Source organism: Perca fluviatilis, chromosome 3, assembly GCF_010015445.1.
Source record: "Perca fluviatilis chromosome 3, GENO_Pfluv_1.0, whole genome shotgun sequence".
Lineage (NCBI taxonomy): Eukaryota > Metazoa > Chordata > Actinopteri > Perciformes > Percidae > Perca > Perca fluviatilis.
In genome coordinates, this window is record NC_053114.1 from 22,215,662 (window position 1) to 22,240,772 (window position 25,111).

Here is a 25,111-nt window from a genome sequence, read left to right on the forward strand (position 1 = left end):
CATTAAAATCGCCACATTGATATGCAAATTAGGCGTTAACTAATTCAAATGCACTAATTTGCATACATTTGACAAGGCACTGCAGGTGAACAAGATATACAAAATAACTAAAACATATCGGCACAGAACTTCCCCAGTTAATGAGTTACGAGTCTTTTCCCCCTTAAATGTTAGGTTTAAATTTAGAAGAAATCTACAGATGCCTGTAGATTACGGAGCCTAAAACAAATACCATCTAAATGTGTATTTTGTACGTTTTATTTCCATAAGAGTAAAAGACATGGAAGCAAAATAGACCAAAATCTCTAAATTGACCACAACATGAAAGGGTGTCCTGCATTAAACAGTAACTTCATCATTTGAATCGTAGGTTCTTCATCTACTAACTGTTTTTTCATTATTGGTGCAGTGTCGCCCAAAATGTCTGTGCATGTGGTCCGTGTACTTTTTCGTTCATTCGATTTTCATTTCATAAACAGACTTAAAAAACAAAAAACGAATGGTTATTTGATTTTCGTTTTAAAATACAATTGAAATACAAGGCATTTTTTTCCTTTTCATGGTCAAAAGGGGATGGGAGAAATTAAAAATATGCTGTGATTTTCATTTTCTATTTCATATAACAAAAATAAAATCACTCGGAAATAGAAATGAAAAAAGTTTTGATTTTTTCATATTCAGAGACCGGATGTTGTCATTTCCAAGGCAACAGCGCCAGCATAGTCTACCAGTGTTGCTTTCAGCCCAGGCTAAAATTACTTTGGAAACCTGTGCTCTTGATAATGCTTGGGGGGGAATTTTATTTCATAATGTCACATGTATTTATTCCCCTCTCTCCCTGCCTCCCTCTGACTCTCTGTCTCTACCTGCCGCAGACAACTTCGCCCCAATCGAACCAGCTGAGGAAACAGACTTTCGGTTCACGGCTGTAACGTTACCGTTACGCCACCGTTAACAATCCCAGCAAACTTTCTGTTGCTGATCTGGCAGAGTCACCGGCGGTTCGGGATCAGATCATGGGGATCTGACCTCCGGTGCTGGGTCTATTATAATATTAGCTGCTGTTGCAGCTAGCTAGCAATAGCCACCAGCCCTGTGACCTCGGTCCCCACGGTTCGCTCCCGGTGTTGACTGACTCTGGTCCGTCTGCAGAGCTGGCGTTACCCGCTCTAGCTGAGCTGGGAATCTGCCGCGCTCGTGATTTATTCATATTTTATTTTATTTGCAGATAGTGATATGCTATGATGCACTGATGTCAGGCAGGCTTGCTGCTGCTTTTAGTCTGAGTCTGTGAGATAACCAAACTTCCCTTAAATATAACGTGCATATAAATAGATGGAATAAATAAAAGTCCCTCGAAATACATAGTAAAACATACATGTATTTAGGCTATTGAAGTATTATGACTAAAGCCTGTATTTCATGATCTATTTCATAGCCATATGTATATTTATGTAAAGGGGGGCAAAAAACGGAAGTTATAGGCTACAGATTCCCTCAGCTGCAGCAGGGACATTCTAAAACGCTTAACGTGAAAAAGCTTAACTTTAATGTACCTAAACAATGATCAATCAAATATCAGTCAGTTATCAGTCAGATAACGTCCATAAACTTCGACTTTGTGTTAGATTTTTTGATCACTGTTTATAAACAGTGATCAAAAAATCGCTTAACGTGAAAAAGCTTAATGGTTAACCACGTTAAGCTTTCTCCTTACAATTTCCCTTAATGAAGCAGAAACCCTTAATGTCAGCTAACTTCCATAATAATTGTACTTTGGGTTAGATTTTTTAGTTTTTCAGTGGTTATGAGGAGCAATATGAGAGAGAAATTTGGTAATCCTTGATCATTGCTCATTGATCATAGAGCAGGTAACGCCAGCTCTGCAGAGTCAGTCCCGGGGAGCGAACCGCGGGGACCGAGGTCACAGGGCTGGTAGCTATCTGCTAGCTAGCTGCAGCAGCAGCTAATATTAGAATATTAGACCCAGCACTGGAGGTCTGATCCCTAGGATCTGATCCCGAACCCCCGGTGACTCTCTGCCAGATCAGCAAGCTTAACGGCAGCAACAGAACGTTTGCTGGGATTGTTAACGGTGGCGTAACGGTAACGTTACAGCCGTGAACCGAAACCGTCTATTTGCTCCGCTGGTTCGACTCTCGTCGGGCGAAGTTGTCTGCGGTGGGTAGAGACAGGGAGGCAGGGAGAGAGGGTAATAAATACATGTGACATTATGAAATAAAATTCCCCCCAAGGATTATCAAGAGTATAGCTAGCTAGGTTTCCAAAGTAATTTTGGCCTGGGCTGAACACTGGTAGGCTAGGCTGGCGCTGTTGCCTTGGAAATGACAACATCCGGTCTCTGAATATAAAAAAACAAGCCTTTTTTCGTTTCTGTTTTCGAGTGATTTTATTTTTGTTATATAAAATAGAAAATGAAAATCACAGCATATTTTAAATTTCTCCCATCCCATTTCGACAATGAAAAAGAAAAAACGCATTGTATTTCAATTTCAAATGTCATGTTTTAAAACGAAAATCAAATAACCATTCGTTTTTTGTTTTTTAATACCGGTTTATGAAATGAAAATCGAATGAACGAAAAAGTACACGGACCGCATGTCCGTCCCTCGGTGTGTATCCCTTACTATATTTGTGTAGCAGACCCAGGAAGCATCTAGTTTCCACCAGGAAGCACAGGACATTGGATCAGTGTGTGTGTGTGTGTGTGTGTGTGTGTGTGTTCTTCAGGTGGCTCACAGCGACATGAGAGTGAGCCTTGCTGTTAAACCCAACAGTAGAACAGACTTTGGTTTCCAGACTCATTGGGACTCCACAGTGGTGAGAGTCAAATTCATTCAACCTGGTAAGACTTTTGCAATATTTTTCACTGAATTGCTGAAATGTTTGGTTACATTCATGGTTAGTCTGCCATTCATGGTTAGTCTGACATTCATGGTTAGTCTGACATTCATGGTTAGTCTGACATAGTGTTGAGTCTTTGCTTTGAACATTGTATTGTGGAAGGACATTTTTAGTGACAGGCATGGCAATGCTACATTGTGCTCCCAATCAATGTTTTTTGCTTCTCCAAGAGGGAATTTGTTCCGACACCCTGCTCTTACAAAAAGAGCAGTAATTCAAGACACTGACAAGTATTTGCGCAGACAGTGTATAGACAAATTGTCACTATCGAATGCAAAAATGATGTTCCTGAGGCAATTTGTTGGCAGCTAAGACAAAGCAGTTTCTCATGTGGCTGAAAAGGAGCAAAAAAAGCTACAAAAGAGAAATAGATTTTGACTCCCCAAACAGATTAGAATAACATACATGAACAGTGAAACTGGATGTTATGTTATTTTGTGTGCATTTATTTTACATGCATAAAACTACAAAACCACCAACAACATGTAACCATTGATTTAAAACTCCATGAATATTTAATTAGAAGTGAGCGAGGAGGTGTCTCTTACTCGCTGTAGTTGTGGCTTACTGGCCTACTTTTCAACTTGGAAAAGCAACCTTGTCCTCAATACTACAGCTCAGTTTGTGCTATACAAATCATTTCTGAAGCTGGTACCTTTTTTTTTTTTTTTTTTTTATTAATGTTTTGCTGTCCTCATCTTTCTTCATTTCCCTGACGTCTGCCCCTCCCTCCTCAGGCAGTCCAGCGGAGCTTTGCCAGCTGTGTGTGAACGATGAGATTGTGACTGTTAACGGAGTTGCTGTGGCACACATGAACTACAACCAGTGGAAGGATAAAATGATGTCTTCCCTTCAAACCGGCAGTCTAACAATGGACATTCGGCGCTATGGGAACAAGGGTAGATAATGAGCCAAAAAAAAGACTTGTCTTGTATTTCACCACCTTAATTATTTGTGATAATTCGACCTCTTAACTTCTAACCATTGGTCACAAACACAGTGTGGCCTTACAGTAGTTTTGATGGCTGGTTATTTTAATTAGATTGGAGCACCAGTGAGGGGAGTCATCCTAACCAGTCAGGCCAGAACAGGGTGACCCTCAATCTGACTGCCGCAGCGCCTGGCCTGATAGGTTGCCCTGATCACCATGCCAACAGTGGTGCCTCTACAGAAACCGCAGTCAGGAACCTCAATGGGCAGACAGACAATGTGAGCAGTGTTTTTAGTCAGTTAGCAGTTCAAATCTAAAATGATGCACAAAGCTTCTGATAGTGTGGCTTAATACATGGTGCTCATCAGGTGTTCTTTCCCAGGTTTTACAAGGTAAAGTCATGCATGGAGAGCTTTCTGACAACCACAGGACAGCCAGAAATAAAGGTAATAACAATAATAAGTCTGTTATGGCCAAAATGCATGACAAACATCTCCTTTTTTCTTTTTTTTTTCTTTTTTTTTTTTAAGAATAAATCCTCAGATACAGTATGTACTTTTGTAATTTTTCACCTTAACCGTCCTTCCTCTTTGTGTAGATCATAGTAATATTAGTATGAAAAATCAGAAAAGGAGGGCAGAATTTTTCAAACAGACAGGTAAAATTCCAGTTTGACTCATTGCATAGCAGCTTTGGTGGCTGGTGCTTGGCTTGGTTAATTGTTGGGTATACATTAAAAGGGATTTTAAGGTTTTCAAAAGAAGGGAGCTGCTAATTAAAAAAATAAATAAATGGAATCCGAAAATACAGTGATTTATATAAGAACTTTTACTTTAGTACCACCGTAATAACTTCAGACTGTTGTACTTTAACATTATTTTAATCAAAGCAGCTTGACTACAAACTATTATGTAGTATTTCTGTAAATTAATGTTCTGTATAGGTCTACAGTATTAATGTTTTTTGCAAACTGGGGCAAAAAAAAACCAATGCTTGTCTTGGCGTAACTTTACCTAGCAACCACAGAGCTGACAGCACTGATCATGTCGACAATATACCATATGTGCTGTGCAGCGGATGTTTTTACTGAGGTTCTTTGTGTTAATGGTTTTGCACCATGACTGATTTGTAATGCGGTCCTTTGTGGTTGTTAATGAATCTGATGTGTGTCCCACTACAATGGCTTCTCTCATCAGGCTCTGCAGGATTCAGCTCCTGGGTTTACTTGTGTGGTAAATGTTTGCACTGTGTGGCGTTTTTCTTAACCGTGCACTGAGCAACATGCTAGTGGTTGTGTGGAGCATAATCAACAAGTGAACAAAGCAGATTTGTGCTGTCTTGCAGCGTGTGAATACCCTTGTTTAATTTGCTATGGCATGCTTAACTCTTCGCTCAACTGTTTATCTTTCTCATTATGTGTCTGCAGTATCTTTAGGCTGGGGATACACTAGCACATTAGTGCACTGATTTACATATAGACTTGCTGATCCTTGGTCAGGTCTAGTCTGTGGGTAGTTGAGATCTGTAGACCTCTTAAGCCACGCGTGAACCATGTGACGTTTGATAGTTATGACCAAATATTTGAGCCAGTCCTGCAGGTAAAGCTCAACAAAGAGCAAAGTAACAGTTGCTTTTATTTTCTCCAACTCGTTTGTATATTGCATTCACAACATTCTTCTTTTTTTTTATTTTAATTTTTTTTATAGCCATTGTTTGACGTTTTGGAAAATAAGTCTTTGTAACATATAGTGTGGTCTAGACCTACAGTATTTCTGTAACTTATGACTCGATACTATAAATTGAATTATACTTAAAGTGGCCCGCTAACCTCCAGCTCTGGAGGCAATGAAACTGTACAGTTCATGTTGATACCGTTTGTGGATACAGCAAGTTTTAGTACTACAAGGCAAGATGCTGCAAAACATTTGTTAGGGGTCAGCAGGATTAAAAAAAGTAAAGTGTGTAGTCTGTAAATTATCTAGTGTGAAATCAGGCGATGGATGGATGGATACCATTGTGTGATCCAGTGCATTTCAAAAGTCTTCTAATGTGTCCCCAGCCTTTGTATTGTGTATGTGTGACCTATGACTTTAGAACACAATTTGATTATCTTTAGGACTACTGTATTGGGTTCTCTCTGCTGACCGGTTATTTTCTCACACAGGAGGTTCAGAATCTGCAATATCTGACGTAAGTTACCACCCTGCTTGATCAAAGGATGTTTGTATGCATGTTCAAACTTAAGTTATGCGTGTGTGTGTGTGTGTCTTGAAAGAGTTTGTGTGCTGCACTGTGATCATGTTTGAGCCCACAGTCTGTCTGTGCATCACCAGCTCCAGGTGCCATCCCTCAGCCCCTCCTCATCCAGCTGGTCGTGGGACCGTGAGGAGGATCGAAGGCGTCAGGAGAAGTGGCAGGAAGAGCAGGAGCGCCTCCTACAGGTGAACTGTTTTTTTTTTTTTTTTTTGTTCCTTAACACTACGCAGCACACTTCTTGTTAATCTCATTAATCTTTTATCTAAATTGTGAAGCAACATTAAAATGTTCAAATGCTTGTTTTGTTTTCAGAAGCAATACCAGCGGGATCAGGAGAGGCTTGAATCAGAGTGGCAGAGAGCACAACAAGATGCAAAGGGGGAGTTATGCAGGAAGCCAGGGGCAAAAGTAATGAGACATCAGTTAAATTAACAATAATTCACCAGAGTGTAAAAAAACAAATAAATCACATACATCACTGCAGCCAAAATTGAGATCATTTAGTTCACTTGCCTGTGGCTTTAAAATCATTTGGCTTCATTTTAGTTATCTTTACTGCTAATTAGATGCATGTTTTCTGGCTTCTGCTTTCCTTTTTGATAGTTTTAGGATTCAGGTGGGTCCCTGGCTCACATTACATTTCAGTGCTACACATTGTTTCTATATAATGTTATCTCTTTTCCTGTATCTTTTTTTTCATGCATTTAAAGCAGAACAGATTCGAGATGACCAATGGTGTCGAGAGCCCTGCCAGCACCCTGCTCCATGTGAATGGACTGAAAAACAAAAACAGAGAAGAGCAGAGCCCCGACCGAGTTAAGCTGAAAGTAGCAGGTTCAAACCCTCAAAGTAATGCATCAGGAGAGCAGCATGACAAGATTTCGGGACATGTCTGGTAAATGAACTTTGAACTTTGAAATGAACCCCCCCCCTCCCTTGTTTCAATGTCACCAACAATGTCCGCTCTTTTCCATCCTTGCGGAGTGTAACAGTGTTGTGTGAGCAATCACTGTGCTTACTATTGAATGGAAGGTTTAAGACATTTTATTTAGCTTTTTTTCTTTTTCCTGATTTGTCCTTTTTTTTTTTTTTTTTTTTCAATGCTGAATTTGCTCTGCCTCCTTCTGCTTTCGCTGGGCCTTAATGCTTTTCATGCTGTACCTCAGGGCTGAGGACTCCTGTGGCTTTGCTGAGCTGTCTCCTGCACACAGGTCAGAACAAGATTAGCTCAGTATGACTTGGGAGTATATAGTATTTAGCTTGATGCGTAAATGTCCTAGTGTAGTATGTCTGCAAACACAGCACAGTATTGTTTTGTTCTAAAATAATTGACGCAAGATGATTGGGTATTATTACAACTACCTTTTACCTCTTGTGGTAATAATGGACTGTATATACTGTAATTTTTTTTGTTGTTTTCCTTCCACAGGGCAAAGTCCTTGTCTACCCCAGCATTAGATGGCCCCTACAAACAGACAAGAGGTTAGTCTACCTTCTCTGGCATAATATTCCCCTCTGTTCTGCTGATGTACTGCTAGCCCTCCTAACACTGGGAACACACCGCAGGCACTGCAGTGTTATCCAATCTGTCTGGCCACACCGGGCGCGTAGCGTCCACGTATGCCCGTGCGCTGCAGCAATAGTTTTGGCGTTTTTTACACAGTACACAAGCGTATGTGTCAAGCCAGGCAGGTAATCGCATACAGGAAGACCACACTGCAGCTGGGAATTTTACCAAAATAAACACATTTCAAAATAAAACAGCCAGGTGATTACAGTGATTTTTGGCTGTCTTGACTTCTCACAGCGAAACACGTAATCAGGCACATGGAGAGAGAGACCGGTGGACTGACAGAGTGTACACCATGTAGCAGAACAAGCATGATGAATAGTGGTATTGCAATGCAGCGTGCACAAACATGCCGTTCAACACTTAACTTTCTTTAACGCGCGCGCACGCACACACACACACACACCCCCACATAGCCACATATAGGCTACAATTACCACAGTCATCCTGTCTCTTTCTGATGGAGAGAGAGAGGAGGAGAGAGAGAGGGATCACTTTGTGACCGGCGTGTAGAAATACGCGTCCAGTGTGAAAGGCCGGGCACGTGATCAGTTACGCGACACTTAACGCGGACAGTGTGTTCCTATTGTAACTTTGCAACAGTAGCTCAGTCCGTGGGGACTTGGCGTGGGAACCGGAGGGCCAGTTGAAGTCCCCGAATGGCAGAGTATGGACTGTGTGTGCTTTCTGAGGATGATGCTTCTGAACTGCCAATTAAATGTACAGTACATTGTGGATTGACAAATAGGCCTAATAAACAAAGTAATTTACAAAAATGGTAAAAGTAATTTGATTTGTCCAGGTGATGAGAGAAAAGGACAAGGACAGTCTGTGTGCAAGGCTGAGAAAGACAGGCAGCAGATTTTGGAGGAGATGAAGAAAAGGACTCAGCTTCTGACTGACAACAGCTGGATACGTCAGCGCAGCAGCAGCTTTTACAAGGAGCCAATCTATGTTGGGGTACCTATGAAGAGGTGGGTGTATTTGAACTGAGCGGGACTCCACTGCACCTTTTTTAGGCAGTTTGTTTCACATCCTTTGGTTTTGACATTTCCTACGTGACTTTTACCTTACTACGGTTTTCTGAACTGCGACGTCTGCTCTACAGGTTTGACTCTCTGGACGACCTGGATACTTTGCGTCAGACCCCACTCTCAACCACTACATTCAGTTACCCTCGCCCACACTCAGCTGCTGCAGGTTACAGTACTCCAAGTAGGAACTCCTCATCCCGCTACAGCACTGGATCGTTGTTATCCCAGAGACATGCATTGGTCAATTCTTCTCATCATGGCAGGTAAGCAACTCATTTGAATATAGAGGCTGTCTCTCTTGTGCATGTTGTAGTGTATTATTTTCTGTATTTTTCTTTTTATTCCTTTTGGCCTCACACTGTTAACATGTGCGGTCCCAGGATGGTCTGTGGCAGGAGGACTTGCTGTGTGTGTGAGCGTGTCCTGGGTAGTGGGGCAGCCATGGTCATAGAGGCCCTTGGTCTCTGCTTTCACCTCGCCTGTTTCCAGGTGAGAGGTCCTGACCGGGTCAAGGTGCGGTCACAGTAGTTCCAATCCCTGCACAATACACAACATTCCAATGCCAGACTAAAAGCCACAGCATCTCCTTCCACCTGTGTTTATGCACATTTTCGCTAACCTGAGTGGAAATGCCAGAAACACAAAATGTAGGAGGAAAGTTTTTACACTTGGCTGAGGTGGAAAAGTTAGTGTATCGATAAAACCAAAATGGGAACACAATAGCAATGGCAAATAAATCATGGCATACAAGGAGCATGGGAATTGTCGCTCAAGCTTCCTCTCAACTGAAGAGATGAAAAATGGCAGCAGATGAAGAAAACACATCGTGAACATGAAACAAATGGTCAAGTCAGTCAAATGTATTGATAGAGCACATTAAAACATGACAGGTGTAGCCCAAAGTCCCAACCTCAACCATCTACGCACATACGTAGAACAAATCTGGTTTTGGGTACGGATTGGGCTGCCACAGGCTAATATTCACATAAAGGTAGTAAATGGAAATGCCCATTAATTCACCCTTTTTGATTTTGCTGATTGTTTTTATTCTTTTATTTGCACTACAGTTGAATAGAAACTTGACTACAGACGGTTTACACCCATGAGCATTCTGCCCAATATATATTGCCTGCGTCAGACAGGTGACATGACAACCTGTTTTGGTGCTTATTGTAGGAAAATGTAATTAGACTGAACTAATGTGACCGCACTTTTAGATAGATCAGCAGGAGTATCTCATATCTAGTTACAATCACATCAGCTTTGTAGGCAACTTCTGGCAGGAGCAATTATGACACCTCTTTATGCTTCCATCTTTCCTAACACGCCTGTTTTCTAGTCTGTGTGAAGACATCTGATCTGATGGTCATGCGTGGTGTTGTAGTCCTGTGTCCCCATTTCTCTATCAGTCTCTAGTGTTCTTCATGTGTTTGGTTAAGTAGAAGAAGCCAGCCCGCTTTTAGATGCTTATTGTGAAAATCTCACCCCCAGATTTAGTCGACCTATGTTCATTAGCATGTAGATGTAAAAGTCGATGCACTTGTACAACTCTCTGCTCAATATAAGTTACAGATGCACATAGCATTCATAGAATGTATCTATGCTATGTCGTTGTATGCAGAAACAAAGCTTAGTTGTTCTATGCTTGGCTGGCAGACAACCTGGTGAAATTAACACAAATGTTAAACTTTCCAGATCAGCTGGATTTCTCTTAAACACCTTTTTTTTTTTTTTATTGTTTTCTCACCTCTCCCTTCTCCTCTCAGTGTGTGGGCTGCCACCGACATCTTGAAGGAACTGAGACTGGAGTCCAGGTTCGAATCCGAAACAGGAAGCCCTACTGTGAGCCGTGCTATTTCCAACTCAAGTGTGAGTATTGGTCTTTGTGAGATAATGACTTTGATTCTCTCAGAAACCTCACACCTCAATTTCTGTAGCTAATGTCACTAGCCTTCCCACATTGTTTTCTTGGGAATCCATACAATTGTTCTTTTATGGCTAATTTCCTTGCTATGAAAAACGGGAATGAATCCTAATCATAAAACCATAAAACCCAATCACTTAAAATCAAATGTACTTGGACTATAGGCTTAATCACTATCCAAGAAACTTGCATTTAATTTACTTGCCAAGTGGACATCCAACTGTATTATTATTATTATTATTATTATTTATTATTATTATTAATAATGATTATTAATATTTTGGCAGCGGGTGCCCCATCCATGTGACCCAACATGCCGTACTTGAGATCACAGAGCAAGCAGACGAATCACTGGGAACTCGTGTTGGATAAATCTGCGAGAACCCAGTGGAAACATTGTCCACACAGCCAAGCCACGACTTTTGTCTCCAAACAGTAATTGCAGATTAAAACTCTGATATAAAATCTGTGGATCCACACGCAAAGCAGACTCTTAATGGCTGTTTTTTTTTTGTTTTTTTATCAAATATAGTTGACAGTTTGTCCGTTTTTCTGATTTGTTTCCAAGAAAATGTAGATTTAATATATGAAATAAAGTAATTATGGGAATTATATGAAATAAAGTAATTATGGAAATTGTTTGATTAATGCTTTTATTTTAATGTTAGTGTTGCTATTTGTCATATCCTTGTTATATTTGATATTTGTTCAATAGTGCATTAAAGATATCAGATCTTTCTTGTTAATGTAGCCTATTTAAAGTGATGGTTCGGAGTAATTTCACCCTAGGGTCCTTTGCACCATGACCTCGAGCCAAACTCGGCGTTTTCACCTGGATCGATCATTGGGAGTTAGCGTAGAGTAGCGTTATCAGCGCAGGGGCTAATGGATCCAGTGATGTATTTCGTAAATGACCCCACTAATAATACCCGAAATGATACCGAACTTCTACACTAGTACAAATAGGTTATGTACTCATAAAACGATGGGTTGTAAAGTTTGTAAGTACACCAGAAGTGTATGTAAATAACACTCGCCTGCTGGCTTCTCGTCTCAGCTGCTGCTAGAGTGCTTAGGGCAGTCTACAAATTACAACACCGAAAAGAGATGCAACACAAATATTTATTAATTTAATGATTAAATAAGGTAATGTCTCCAAACTTACCTCAATTATTACTGGTCTACTGCTAGTTATACTACAGCACTTACTCTTTTCGGTGTTGTAATTTGTAGACGGCCCTAAGCACTCGTCTAACTGCTGGCAGCAGCAACAACAGCAGAGAGCAGAAGCCAGCAGGCAAGTGTTATTTACGTAAACTTCTGGTGTACTTACAAACTTTCCAATCCATCGTTTTATGAGTAAATAAACTATTTGTACTAGTGTAGAAGTTTGGTATCATTTCGGGCATTATTAGTGGGGTCATTTACGAGATGAATCACTGGATCCATTAGCCCCTGCGCTAAGCTATTCAGCTGATAACGCTACTCTACGCTAACTCTCCCAATGTTCGACCCAGGTGAAAAAAGCTTCTGGGGGGACGTTTGGCTCGAGGTCATGGTGCAAAGGACCCTAGGGTGAAATTACTCCGAACCATCACTTTAAGGGGAGACACTTAACTTTTACTGATGCACTTTCTGTTCTATTGTAATCTCACCAAGTGCACTTTGGGATAAAGTAGTGGTTTTGTAAAAATGAGAATCACAGCTGAAATGTCTTTGTAAATAAAGTGCACTGAACATAATCTATAAGGGTTTTTATTTGGTATCCCTTTGTGTACCACATGGTGGCAACATTGGTCTCATAGTAAAACCTAAAATTTGAGTGTAATACTGTGGGTAGAAATGTCCTTTTGAATATGCCCAAATAGTCTGCCCTAAGGTTTTTAGTGTACAATATAACTTCTATTTTGATATATTATGATCGTTACATATGACACTGAAACTACAGTAGCTACAGGTACTTGCCAGCGTGTACTAATAATTTAGCTGACAACAATGGCATCTAGTAATAGGGATCCGAGAATTAACAGCAGCTACAAAAATGCAGCACATTTTAAATGAGGTGTTTTATGCAGTCAAAAGAAACTGGACAAAGGTTATTGATATGTCAACAAATCTTGTGCCTACCCTGATTTTGTGAAAGTATAACCTTTTAGTTAATCTTCCAATCTTTTGTGTAATGTATCAACATTCCTTAGAAATAAAACTGGACTATATTCTGTGCTTGTTTGCATTTATGCAGTAAGGTATATGGGTGAGGAACTGCAAGTTAACCTGTAAAACTAATCAGTTTCTCGTGTTTATCTGTTTTATTCTGTTTTCTGTGCCACCAAACCACAGCACCAATAAAAGGCTTGGTTCAAATACTTCCTTTCTTGAGCGGACTCTCTTTGAGTGATGTGGTGTTTGGTTAAACATCGAGAAGAGCATAGACTGTCTTGTATGTTATTTCTTGTTGAGACAGTCCAGATCAAACTGAAGTCCATGTTTGGCAACAATTACTAAAAGGTATGAAGGAACTCTTTCTGCTTTTCAAACATGTTTTATCTATATAAAACATTAATTGGCACCACAGAGTATTATAATTCTCTCTCTCTCTCTCTCTCATATATATATATATATATATATATATATATATATATATATATATATATATATAATTTCTTTTTTTATACCAATTCCCCTTAAAAGATTGTGAACAGGAGATTGTTTTCTGTTGGGAAAACAAATCCAAGTAAGAAAATGTTTTGGGTGAACTAACATTTTACAGGAAATGGCTGAAGCAAGTTTAAAGCGACAGAAGGGAAGAGAAACATTATTCATCCTCTGGCCTTTTTAAATGAGGAAGTTTCACAACCGAAAATAGTAGATTGAGGTTCTGACATGCTAAATTAAAGAAGACTGTGTGGTTGCGTGCCCACCATTGTTTGTACCACGAGGAAGATTACACAGCAGTAATATAGCCTGTGTGTAAATAAACTGTACAGAAGCAGCACAAAGCAGTATTTTATCCATAGGAGGAAGTTGTGTAGCAATGCAAATCATACATTGGCCACAGCTCACATAAAAACCTCACTGGCACTCTTCCATCTGACGTGTTTGTCTTTATGCCTCCTCTCAGCTCGGATAAATGAGTAACATCTGAGCTGGAAAAAAAGAAGCTGCAACAATATTTTCACGAAGATTTCATCTAGGTTACTGTGACAGTGACCCCATGGTGGTTTTTCACCTCGGGAGAAATCATTGTATTGGTTCTTGGAAAGCTAAGTTCTCTTAGGACCAGAGACTGTAAAACTGAGATGTTACACATCGATCGTCCAGCGCTCTTGGTCTTGATAAATGGAAATGTTTTTACAGTTTACTGTGAACTGGTCTTTTGGAAGAGAGAGTTCATTTCCCCAAAGGCACAAGAAGAGACATTTTTCAGTTTCTGACATGCTCCATCTGTTTAGGATGACTCTTGTGACTCCAGCCTGACCCATTTAAATACCACAAGTACAGTTAGCCGGAAACAGCAGAGGGTCAAACAGAACTGGCAGGCTACACATGTAGAGACATTTAGCTTGAGTTATAAGATTAACCAGATTGATGTAATGTTTTTCGCTAAATGCTAACTTTTCCCATCAAATCCAGGAAGTTTAAATGTCTAACCAACAAGTGTAAATAGGAATAAGTAACCATGAGACATAATGAGAGAGATCTGTTTTGAACATTACTGGGCCATTTTTAAAAAGCTACTGTTGCTGTTTTACTGCTTCATGATTGCAGAGCAGCCAAGTGGAGAATCATGACCTTCGTCTTTGTTAAAGAATCTCAAGAACCTTTAAGGCTCCCATTGCTGCCTTATTATTTCATGGAAGAAATTCATGGTTGCCCTAAAGCTGTTATTAATGGTACTATTTTTTTCAGTTGGCCACATTTAAACATTAATACAGTTCCCTAACTACTGGCTTTGTCTTGGTCCATCTTCTGTTAAATACATCTACTTTACAACTTGTTCATTTTTGCAAATGTATGCCTTTTTCTTAACTTTTATCCAAGGTTTTAGAAAGAGTAACTTTTTAGTGGTTTGCTCAAATGAATTAGTATCTTTGAGAAACTGTACTGTTAAAACATTTTAACTGTACTTTGTGTGTGTGTGTGTGGGGGGGGGCTGTGTGCCCACAGAAAAGCCACATACAGTAGGGGCAAAGCTGCCATACAAGCTAACCCTTCATATGCCAGGGATAAATGTGAGTTTGCTCCTGCCCACACTGCCCACTGTAAACCCAATCCCCACAATGAGCTGTCAGGGCCACCTAAAACTGCTCTTTAATAGATTTAATAACTGTTTCGTATTGAAATACATTTTCCTAACAATACAGCAAACAGTTGGATAGTCTGTAAGACAGCTTGACATTAAAACACTGACACAGGAAGCAGCAACGAGGAAGTGGGCCTGTCTGTCTACAGATAGCTGGTGAGTTACCTCTCTGCAACATCACTGCGGTAACATTGTCCAGAGCCCTAACAGACAGAGAGGCAGGATGACCAGGAATCTGTTTTTGTTTTTACAATCCTCACTTAAACTATTATGATGACTAAATATGATGTTTTGGGCCATAATTCATGTACAAAGGTCAACACTTAAGAGGACGAATTTTTAACTTTTCCTAAAAGTCAGTTAATCACACTTACAAACACTGCCCCATTAAATACCATCCAATAGTTGAGATATTTCTTTCAAAAACTACAAATGTCAACTTGCTGGTGGGACTACAGGAAAGGTCAATAGGATTCATCCTCTGGGGACCACAAATGTCTGCACAAAACTTCATATTTCAGTCTGGACCAAAGTTATGGACCAACCGACAGACAGACAGACATTATCATACTCCGTAAAAAAGTTTTTTCAATGGCCAATTTCTTTGGCTCCAAATTGCAGGTGCTTCAATGCTTTTGTGAATTACGTTAAAGCGTAACTCTCGCCAAAATGCAACATAGGGTCTTTTTGTGAATGTACCCGAGTCAAACTTTCGTTTAAAAGCATATTTAGGACGGAAGCGCCACTTTTAAGATTTACCGTATTCTCGTTTTTTGGTCAAATGGCCTTTTGAATGGGAGTGCTAGGGGCACTTTTATGTTAGCCTCAAAATCACTATTTTTAAAACACTAAGAAGGCTCAACACAACATGAAACTTTGCTCAAAGTATCACCAGGTGCTCTACACCTTAACGAAAGCGTTGAGAACATTGTTTGTGTACCCAGAGTTTACTAAAAAGAAAGGTTTTGAACAACTCACGTAGCTCTTGTTTCCGGCAGTCAAAACGAGTTGATATGAAAACAAGTAGCCACAGATTTAGTATCCCTTGTGGATCGGTGTAGTTAAGGTGTAGAGCCCCTGGTGATACTTTGAGCAAAGTTTCATGTTGTGTCGAGCCTTCTTAGTGTTTTAAATATAGCTATTTTGAGGCTAACATAAAAGTGCCCCTACCACTCCAATTCAAAAGGCCATTTGACCAAAAAACGAGACTACGGTAAATCTTAAAAGTGCCGCTTCCATCCTAAATATGCTTTTAAATGAAAGTTTGACTCGGGTACATTCACAAAAAGACCCTAGGTTGCATTTTGGCGAGAGTTACGCTTTAAAAGAAAGTCTTGAAAACCATGACTAGCTGCAAAGGCAAAGAAAGGTGGGAATTTATAAGCTAAAGGTTATACTTTCTTCAGTATCAGCTGCTGACAGGAAACACTGTTTTGTTGAACCACTGCACAAAGGACACAAATAATGCGCTATCTTACAATCCATGAAATGGTCAAATTAAAATGCCTCAGTAACAGTCTCTCAGACACACTTTTCCCACATCTTGCCCTTTCAGACAGCCCTGAGAGGGAGGGAGGGAGGGGGTTGCACTTCTTGTGAAAGGAAGCCACAGCGGGGGAGGAGGATGCTCCCTCTCTTCCTCTCCGTTCCCTGCAGCTGATTGATGCTGGCAGCCTTTTACCTTTTAGTTTACCGGCACAGTGCAAGGCTCAGCTTTGTCACTGGGAGATGCACCAATCTCCGGTGTGCTGCTGGGTGCTGAGAACAGCTCAGCGGAGACTGGCGACATTTACACCCTCCCTCTACCCAACAAAACTACACAGAGCAGACGGGGAGACAGAGCTTTATGGTTGAATCCTTGAAAGAGACAGATAAAATGTCCACTGGGGGATCACAGATTTTAATCTCAGTCTGTCTGCAGCTACACCTGGGTTTTATCCCCCCCCCCCCAACATCAAAGTGTTGCAAAAGAAAGAAAGCATGCAAAAGCCAAAACAATTAAGAACATTGTTTCTCCAAAACCTACTGTAGTGTTCACTGTAATTTCATGCATTCCTATTTGTCAATTGAGTCCACTTTATTAAGTATTAAAGAAGAAAAGCCTCACTTGTTTTCTTGACTGCAGGGCAAGAAACAGATTTGAGAAATCCAATAAAAAATGTAACCCAAAGACAACACTGTACTTCCAGTGTTTCGTTCATTTTGCTCTAAATATACTAAGACAAGTTCAACGTAAATTACGTTTTCGTTTTTAATTGTTATGTTTTTAGTTGTGTTTACGGCCTTTACTTGATAAAAGTAATTCGCATTTTCAAAAGATCAGGGCCGTACAGCTTAAATCCTCCACGAACTTTCATTGTGCCAGTGTGATTTGAAAATGTATCCCCATATTCACCATTATCCAAGCAACAAAACTAGGCTGTACTGTATGAATTGTGAAATGCTGTCATGATTTAAAAACAGATCTGTGGTTTTTATTATTTTTCATTTTGTGTTGCATTTCTGTGCTATCAGCTACAAAAAAACAGCAGAAAGAGAACAAAGGTTTGTTGTGTGCAGATGTGTAGGTCTTGTATTATTGCTGGGATTTCACTTTAAGATAAAACAGGGTTATGTCAGACTTAAAGGAGTCTTGCAGGGGGACCAAAGTCCTTACTAGAGTTTTATTATTGCTTTCATTTCCTGCATCGAACCTTTTCTCCAGTGCAGAGGTCGACTTCATGCTGTACTCAAACATAGACCTGCACACATAAAATAAAGAGGAAATGAGTTAATATAAAGCTGCAATCCCTTATGACGATAACAAACCTGTCAGACCTGACTGTCAGCATCACATTGCTATGGATTAGAGTCACAATTCAAGAGCATAGCTGGGCTTTCAAATGATGGATTGTGGCTTTAAACAGTGTTTTAGCAGCTTTGCCAGACTTCTGTTCTGGCGAAGGATTAGTGAAAGGAGATGTTTGTTTTCTTGTGAAAGTCACTGATCCATCACATTCACTATGATGAGTCACAAATGCACAAACTGCTTTTTTTTTTTAGTTGAACACAATTCTGAGAACTGTTAATGATTGAAGGAATGTATGAACCCTTAATGGTTCCACTGCTTGGTAACACAAACACCTAATTGGGCTAAGTGTGTGTTCAGGTGGCTAGCAAACACTAACTGTTTGAGTCTGCAGTGATAAAAGCCTGCAATGTTAAAATATGTGTACTTTACATTAGCAGTCAATGGCTGCATATCTTCTGCAGGTTTATTCAAACAGTGAAGTGTTTGCTCTAATAACTCAAGAGATTAAAGAGCTGTGAAAGAGCTCCAGAACAAGTGTTAAGCGAGTAAGTGGACCTTGAGTTGAGATTGTTCTGTCAGCGAAGGTCAACAATGAAATGTCAAGCTTTACTAAACAGCTCTGCTTTATTCTGTTAGTGCTTGTCATTAGAAATGTTGCAGTGATTAAAAGGGACATTTGAGGTTTATAAAAATGATGATTTTGAGTAATACAGTAAATATCAATCTGTTATTTTTTTTTATTGCATTTGGATCACTAATTGTGGCTTTTATGTCACTCTTCCGTTAGTTTAAGAGGTGCTGGTACGGTAGGTGAATTTTGTTACCTTCAGACAGAGACAGCACATTTTTCTAAAGGGTAAGGCTATTTGCACCCCTGGTACGATTAGCACTGTATGCTATTTGTAAATGTCTAACTATTCCTTTTAAGGATACTTTTCATTTTTTCAAGTAATAGATTCATTTGTCACCCATACAGTTTTACTACGCTGACAAACATGAATACAATATTTCCACTCTGCAAATGAAGACGGCTTTGGATAGTTTCATGTCGAGTGAAATCCTGGTTTAAATGATAAAGACGTATTGCTGTTTTAAGTAGATTTAAGGTGACTTAAGGATTTTGAAATGTTTGGCAGTTGGTGATTCTCTGTTAAGCCGCCTACACATGCACAACCGCTTTGCCCTAGCCGTTCCATTGATTTTCTATGGGGAGGGAGGGCGGTGGCGCCCAACTAGTCGCTGTGCTACCCCTGGCGTCGCGCACCGCTTGGATTTGCCGCTTTGTGCTGCGCTCAAAGTTCAAATTATTTCAACTTTGACCTAGTTGCCACCATAGACAGTATATAATGGACCAATTTTCCATTGAAATGGAAAATGTAAATTCTCACATTTTTCCGTTGCTTTTGCACAAAGTTGCTTTTGTAATGTTGAATATTTCGTTTCTGGACGGAGACCAGTGAAGGCATAGACAGTATATAATGGACCAATAGACTTCGTTACTTTGAGAGAGACCAGTATAAAGAAACTGGTATCTGAAAGTTGTAAGTCTTCTGGTAGTGTGCCAAGAGAAATCTCAATCATTCCCAATCTTACAGAGACAGAGAGCGTAGGTATATGTAAGGAGATAACATGGGCACAGGCTAATTATTGCTAACTAAAATGCTAGTTAACATCAGTAATTAAACCTAAACAGCTAATGTAAGTCCAAACTGCCTGCGAGCTTCTCCTGTACTATACGGTAATTCCTCTACTATGTGACACAATCGTTAGCCTATTTTTACAAAAAACGTCTGCTATGGAGCCATAACGTGAGGTACAAGGTAATGGAGCCTTTTATACATTGTCGTGTTTCTTAAGAAATTAACAATGGACAAATAGAGTCTTTAAACGCTTCAGATGTAAAGTTATTCGCTGTCAAAGTGACGTCAAAATGAATGGCAGTCAATGGAATGCTAACGGCGGGTGATCACTTGTTAGCATCAAAATGGCGCCATAGGAGCTACGCATTCCAGACGCTCGCTTACCCCCTTGGTTGCCACTGACCTTTCGAAAGCGCAACCAATGACATAGCAGAATGTTGTTACCTAGCAACGGGAAATAGCTTCCTTGCCACCCTTAATGACGAATACCTGCGCTGCGCTGCTCTCTGCGACCTAGCGGTGTGCAGAAAGCAAATCGCGTATCATAGGCGGCTTTACAGGATTAGCTTCACTTATGGTGCTAATTTTTGTAAGATGATTATCAGAGAGCCAAGCCAAACAGTTTCACCCTTCTGAAAACATAATTGGGAAAAACCATATGCTTTCTTTCTATGACTTTTGTGAGGCTTTCGGCTTTCTCAAAAGGGGAAATACACACTCCAAAGTCTGCAAGGTTCCCTCATTTTCATGCTCATGCTTCACAACTAAGCCCAAGTACTTGCGAAATCCTGTAGTACACAGTATTGATAAATGCAAATGTAACCGCCACTACTGTAAATGGGACATTTCAGATAAAATGGAAATGAAGGGAGAATGTTGTTGCGTTTATCTGAATGCCATCAGATTTTATTTTCTGCTCTCACACCTAAACAAAGAGAAACACATCATATTAATTCATTATTCATGTGTTGTTCTGTCTGTGAACAGTGTGATGTGTCTATATCAGTAGAGATGAACAAGGATTAAAAAATAAATTAAACAATATTAAAGACATGCAGGTCGCAGTGAGTTGGAGGCAGACACTTGTCAGAGCAAGTGTGAAGGATTCAGCACGTAGAGGGTGATATGAAAAAAGCTGTTATCTCCAACTCTGCAAATAGTCTAATTTGGCTCTCTTTATCGCTCTCCCTCCTGCGCTCTGTGTTCATTTATATATGTATGTGTGTGTGTGTGTGTGCAGATTTTCAGCATTTGGGGAACAGAGTGTTCTTACAGAAAGAAATAGCATGAATTGTGTGAAATGTGTTTGGGGTTTTTTTAAATCACACACACCAATGTCTGTATTAAAAATAGCTGCTTGGCAGAGGCATTCATCCTCATCTCAGAGGAACCATAAAAATGAACATTTTAATTTAAGTGTTTAATGCGTCTTTTGATAATTTCATATGGTCTCAATCTAATGCAGAACATGTAAGGTACGGTGAGGACATGTGTGTGATTTTGCTGAGCCCCTGTTGCTGTGTTTTTGCCGAGGACAGCGGAGCACCACGTCCTGTTGCTGGAGATCGCATTAGAGGAAGAGTTGTGGTCGATCCTTCCTTTTTCCTGTCCAGATGGCAGCATCAGCTGACAGCAGATATGAAGTATTTTGTGTAGGCAATGGCAAGTCTATCTTTGCAGCTCTTACAAAGCTTAATGGTGGCAGAAGTGTGTGTGGGAGGTTGGTTTGTTGGAGGGTGTGTGTGTTTGTGCATCTTTATATGTTTTTGTTTGCATATAGAGAGTTAAGGAACAAATCAATCCTAATGTGTTTTACAGTTAACAGCTTCAGTGCTCCCGGACATCTGAGAAAAATGATTTTGTTTGCTTTTTACACATTCAAATTCAGGTACACTCTTAACACAGCCCACACCGACCCCTTTTCTAGATTAGACTTGATCCTGGGATAGTTTGGAGGATCCCCCAAGGGAACAGACATTTGATTACTGTACTTGTCAGCCAAAGAGAAATACTCCTCCTCCTTCCCATCCTGCCCAGGGGAGATAACAGAGCTTTTCTGTGTTGCAAAGAAGAACACTGCTATGCTCTGACAGATCAGCTACCAAGTTATTCTGTTGGCTACAATTTGTTGGCATTCAACTTAGCTTTAGCTTGAACTGGACATAAATATATCCTCCTATAGTAAAAGAAGAGGCAATTTAGTTGAAAGGGACGGTAACATGTGTAAGATCCAGAGTAATTTACATAATGTACATGGATAAACCTCTATGAGGAGAACTGGCAATGCAAATTTACTTTTCCTAAATTTGGTTTCAATTTTTTAATGTGTAGAAATCAGCAAATTTGCAATGTTTTAGTACCATGACATTAGGAAACCCGTGACTTGGCAGCAAATTGTCTGATAAGATGTAGCTGTTGTGCAGTTAAGTTCATGCTGCACTTCTACTGTAACAAAGTTATTTATACCATCATCGCTCCCTTCTTGATTCAGTGACCATTGAGTTCATGATGTGATAAATGTCAAATTTAATGTTAGAAGCAATACAAGGTAACTTAATTCAGGTCAAATTCTCATCAAACCCTTTTTAGTGACATTATAGTCTACTGAGGTTATCTCTTATTCAGTAGGGGGTTGGATTTGATCTCTAATAAGTCCATCGATATATCAATGAAAATGTCTCAATTTCATTTTATGCAAGAGCCCAGATAAGATAGTTGTGTAAACTTCTAAAATACCTTAACAGAGAATTCCCCAAGAACACTGATGATGTATATGTTTTTGTACACTTGAATGAAAAGAAGCATCAATGTATGAAGACATAAATCTGAAATACGTTTTCACAGTGAACTCAAGGGGACGACGGTGGAAGATAGTGTTACAATGTTACACTTTATTTGCGGTTATATCTAAAGAGAAAACAATGACAACAGCTCATAGATGGCACATAATGTATTGTGAAGAAGTACCCATGTGTAATTCTTGAAAGCAGTTATATAGTAGCCTATGTGTTGTTTATATAATCGAAACAACAAAGATTTAAAACAAAGTATCATATGAAAGATGCAACTTACTGCCTTATATTCAACAACCCCCCCCCAAAAAACAAAAAACAAAAAAAACAAAATATATATATATAAACAGTAAGCTATTTACTAAATAAGCCAGCTTCTAACATTTCTGCCAACCTGAGGTACCGTTTATGCAATTTACTTAAGAACAGTCTGTTAAAACCATGAAGGTTATGAGGCCAACTAACGTTAGGCCACACAACAACAACAAAAAAACACATAGGAGTGACATTTATCTTTACTCGTCACAAACCAATGAGATGTAGCCTATGTTTGAGTTTGGAGTCCTCCTCTTTCAGAAAATGGCAGAAAAGTTAAACTCTGGCTGATCCCACTGCACAGAGCAGAGAGGGACAAAAACACAAGAAACTGAAACTAGACACGGCTGAAACTGTCTGGGAAAGTTAATTAATTAAAGTAATATTGTAACTGACGATTGCTCCAAATGTTAACGTTGTTAAAATAAGTCGTGAGCATGAATGCGCGCCTGCACCCACTATAGCAGTTTTCAGTTCGTTCATCGGGAGAAAACATACTCTGTGTAACTGGTCCACAGTTTGTCCTCCCCCGGGTCGTTACTGGCGTACGAGCAGGTCCCGGTGGAGTTGCATGCCACCATGCTGAAACCAGCCTCGGCCAGCCGGTCAAACGCCTGCTCCAGGAAGTTATACTTGAGGTAATATCTGGCGGTGTATTTGTCAGGCGGGCGGTCCGGGTCGCGGCTCTCATTCAGGGTTTCTCCAAAAACCTCTTTAGCCAGGGAGATCTTGCTGCAGACGGTTATTCTGGCGACCCTGCGGAATTTAGCGTCCGCCTGGATGTCCCTCCCGATAGTGTAGCTGCCCCTGTACCCGATGGTGATGTAGCCGGCTTTGGCCCCAGGAGAGCGGCTCCTGTCCGAGGAGGAGGTGACCGGGCTGCTGACCTCAGCCTCCTCCGGGTCCCCGCTCTCCTCCGTGTACGAGCTCTGTTTGCTGACCGCGGCCAGGCGCCTCGACAGCTCCGGCAGCTGGAAGAAGTCCGATTCTTTCTGCAGCCTCCTCCGCTCTTTGAAAAACTCGGGCAGGAAGAGCTCAGAGTCCCGCAGGTAATCCAAAATATAGCGGAAGAGAAAGCCGTCGCGGTCGAAGAAGAAGCGGCCCTTGCCGTCTTTTGGCAGGTCGCCCGGGGAGCTCTGGGTGAACTTGGTCCACAGGAGAGAGTTGGGCACCGCCGTGAGAGTTTCAAGTCGGGTCACATACACCTGCCCACCCACGTTTAGCTCCACTATCTCTGGGAAAGTTAAACTTTGGCTGTCGGTTTGTGCCATCTCTCTCTCTCTATCTCTCTCTCTTTTGTTTTATCCCGGTAGTGTCCCTGTAGGTGCCCTAGATAGGACGGGTAGTTTGAGAGTCTCCTCACTGTACAGAAATGTTTGTATTGGTTTGGCTGTGTGGGAGGAGAAGGAAAGGACAGCCAACAGAGACATTAACTGTTCACTGGAAAGCTCTGTGAAAACATAATGATGCCTTCAAGGTCCCCATGTAAGCCTCAACCTCCTACTTGTGAACATCTTGACATCATGCATGCATGAAAGTGACAAGTAGGCCTATTTAATGCATGCATTTACTCAAGTATATAGGCTTCTGCAGTGATTCCCAACCAGGGAGGTACTTCTGCGGTTGCCAGATGGTAGACCTATGTGGAAAGATTAGCTCAACTAATTAAAAATAAATAAATAAATAAAATAATATATATCTATGATTTGATTAAAAGAATATACCCACATATTAACAGGGTTAACACTTACACCTGAACACTATCTTGCAGTTATAGACAGTAAGAGTGTGTGAAAACTAAATGATTGAAACATTCAGCCTCGCCCATTGTAGCAATAGCTAGGCTAGTGGTAGGATTGCTGACCAAACCAACCTAAATATTGACAGTTCAATTTTATGAGAAAAAATGTATTGCACGATGTGGTACGTGAGTTCATCCGACAGGGCTGTGGGGGTACCTCAGACCAAAAAGGTTGGGAACCACTGGGCTACTGTACTTGCCAAGAGTTGGATAAGAAAATTCATACCACTCACACAAGACTGAAGACAGAGGGGGGCAAGCCTGGCTCTGTCCAAAGGTAAAACCTGCCTATTCGCACCTCTAAAATCACAACTTGTCATTTTATAGCCTACTTTGTTGTTGTACAGATTAAACATACAAGATTAAGTGGGTAGGTAGCCTACTTGTGCTTTACCTGAGTACTTTTTCCGCAACTTTATAGGCTACTTTATTGCAGTGGCAAATATTGTGCTTTTTACTTAATACATTTCTTAACAGCTATAGTTACCACATATTAAGATTTTACATATAAAACATATGCACAGCTTATACAATTGGATGCACTGGTCAAGTAACCCAATACAGTTGCTTACTTTACTAATTTTTCATGAAAAGTGGTAAAGATTTGGGAACATTGTGGAGCTTTTTGTAACCATAATCAATGGTAAATGTTTTTTATTGCCTGCAGTAATGCCTTTATGACAGGTCAAGTAAGGATGTGTTCATATTGGTAACAAGATGTCTGTCTTTCTGCAGCACGGTATGTAACAGTTAAAAGGTCAAAATATAACACACATACACATTATATATATATATATATATATATATATATATATATATATATATACAC

General features: G+C 40.2%; 2 protein-coding genes across 7 annotated transcripts in view; one reads left to right on the top strand and one right to left on the bottom strand.

The window, feature by feature from the left end:
* Positions 1 to 11,445, top strand: part of lmo7b (LIM domain 7b) — a 37,211-nt gene extending 25,766 nt beyond the window's left edge. For 2 of the 6 annotated variants that reach the window (XM_039795354.1, XM_039795359.1), the window contains 15 exons: positions 2,752 to 2,866; positions 3,663 to 3,824; positions 3,968 to 4,134; positions 4,239 to 4,302; positions 6,021 to 6,046; positions 6,190 to 6,297; positions 6,425 to 6,520; positions 6,823 to 7,007; positions 7,279 to 7,323; positions 7,542 to 7,594; positions 8,485 to 8,656; positions 8,791 to 8,979; positions 9,097 to 9,205; positions 10,483 to 10,585; positions 10,928 to 11,444. In XM_039795354.1, coding sequence (XP_039651288.1) covers positions 2,752 to 2,866; positions 3,663 to 3,824; positions 3,968 to 4,134; positions 4,239 to 4,302; positions 6,021 to 6,046; positions 6,190 to 6,297; positions 6,425 to 6,520; positions 6,823 to 7,007; positions 7,279 to 7,323; positions 7,542 to 7,594; positions 8,485 to 8,656; positions 8,791 to 8,979; positions 9,097 to 9,205; positions 10,483 to 10,585; positions 10,928 to 10,947 — 1,614 coding nt within the window. In that variant the 3' untranslated portion in view covers positions 10,948 to 11,444. Of the gene's footprint in view, positions 1 to 2,751; positions 2,867 to 3,662; positions 3,825 to 3,967; positions 4,135 to 4,238; positions 4,303 to 6,020; positions 6,047 to 6,189; positions 6,298 to 6,424; positions 6,521 to 6,822; positions 7,008 to 7,278; positions 7,324 to 7,541; positions 7,595 to 8,484; positions 8,657 to 8,790; positions 8,980 to 9,096; positions 9,206 to 10,482; positions 10,586 to 10,927 lie in introns of all 6 variants that reach the window. The other 4 variants (XM_039795356.1, XM_039795355.1, XM_039795358.1 and 1 more) reach the window with 4 other exon arrangements.
* Positions 11,446 to 22,240: 10,795 nt separating this feature from the next.
* LOC120556442 (BTB/POZ domain-containing protein KCTD12-like) lies at positions 22,241 to 23,907 on the bottom strand. Its single transcript, XM_039796059.1, has one exon. It carries the CDS (start codon positions 23,750 to 23,752, stop codon positions 22,961 to 22,963), a length of 792 nt encoding a protein of 263 aa, XP_039651993.1. The 5' UTR covers positions 23,753 to 23,907; the 3' UTR covers positions 22,241 to 22,960.
* Between the last annotated feature and the right edge of the window lie 1,204 nt (positions 23,908 to 25,111).

Coding starts and splice junctions, on each gene's coding strand:
- LOC120556442 (XM_039796059.1), bottom strand. CDS start 23,752: ATGGCACAAACCGACAGCCAAAGTTTAACTTTCCCAGAGATAGTGGAG.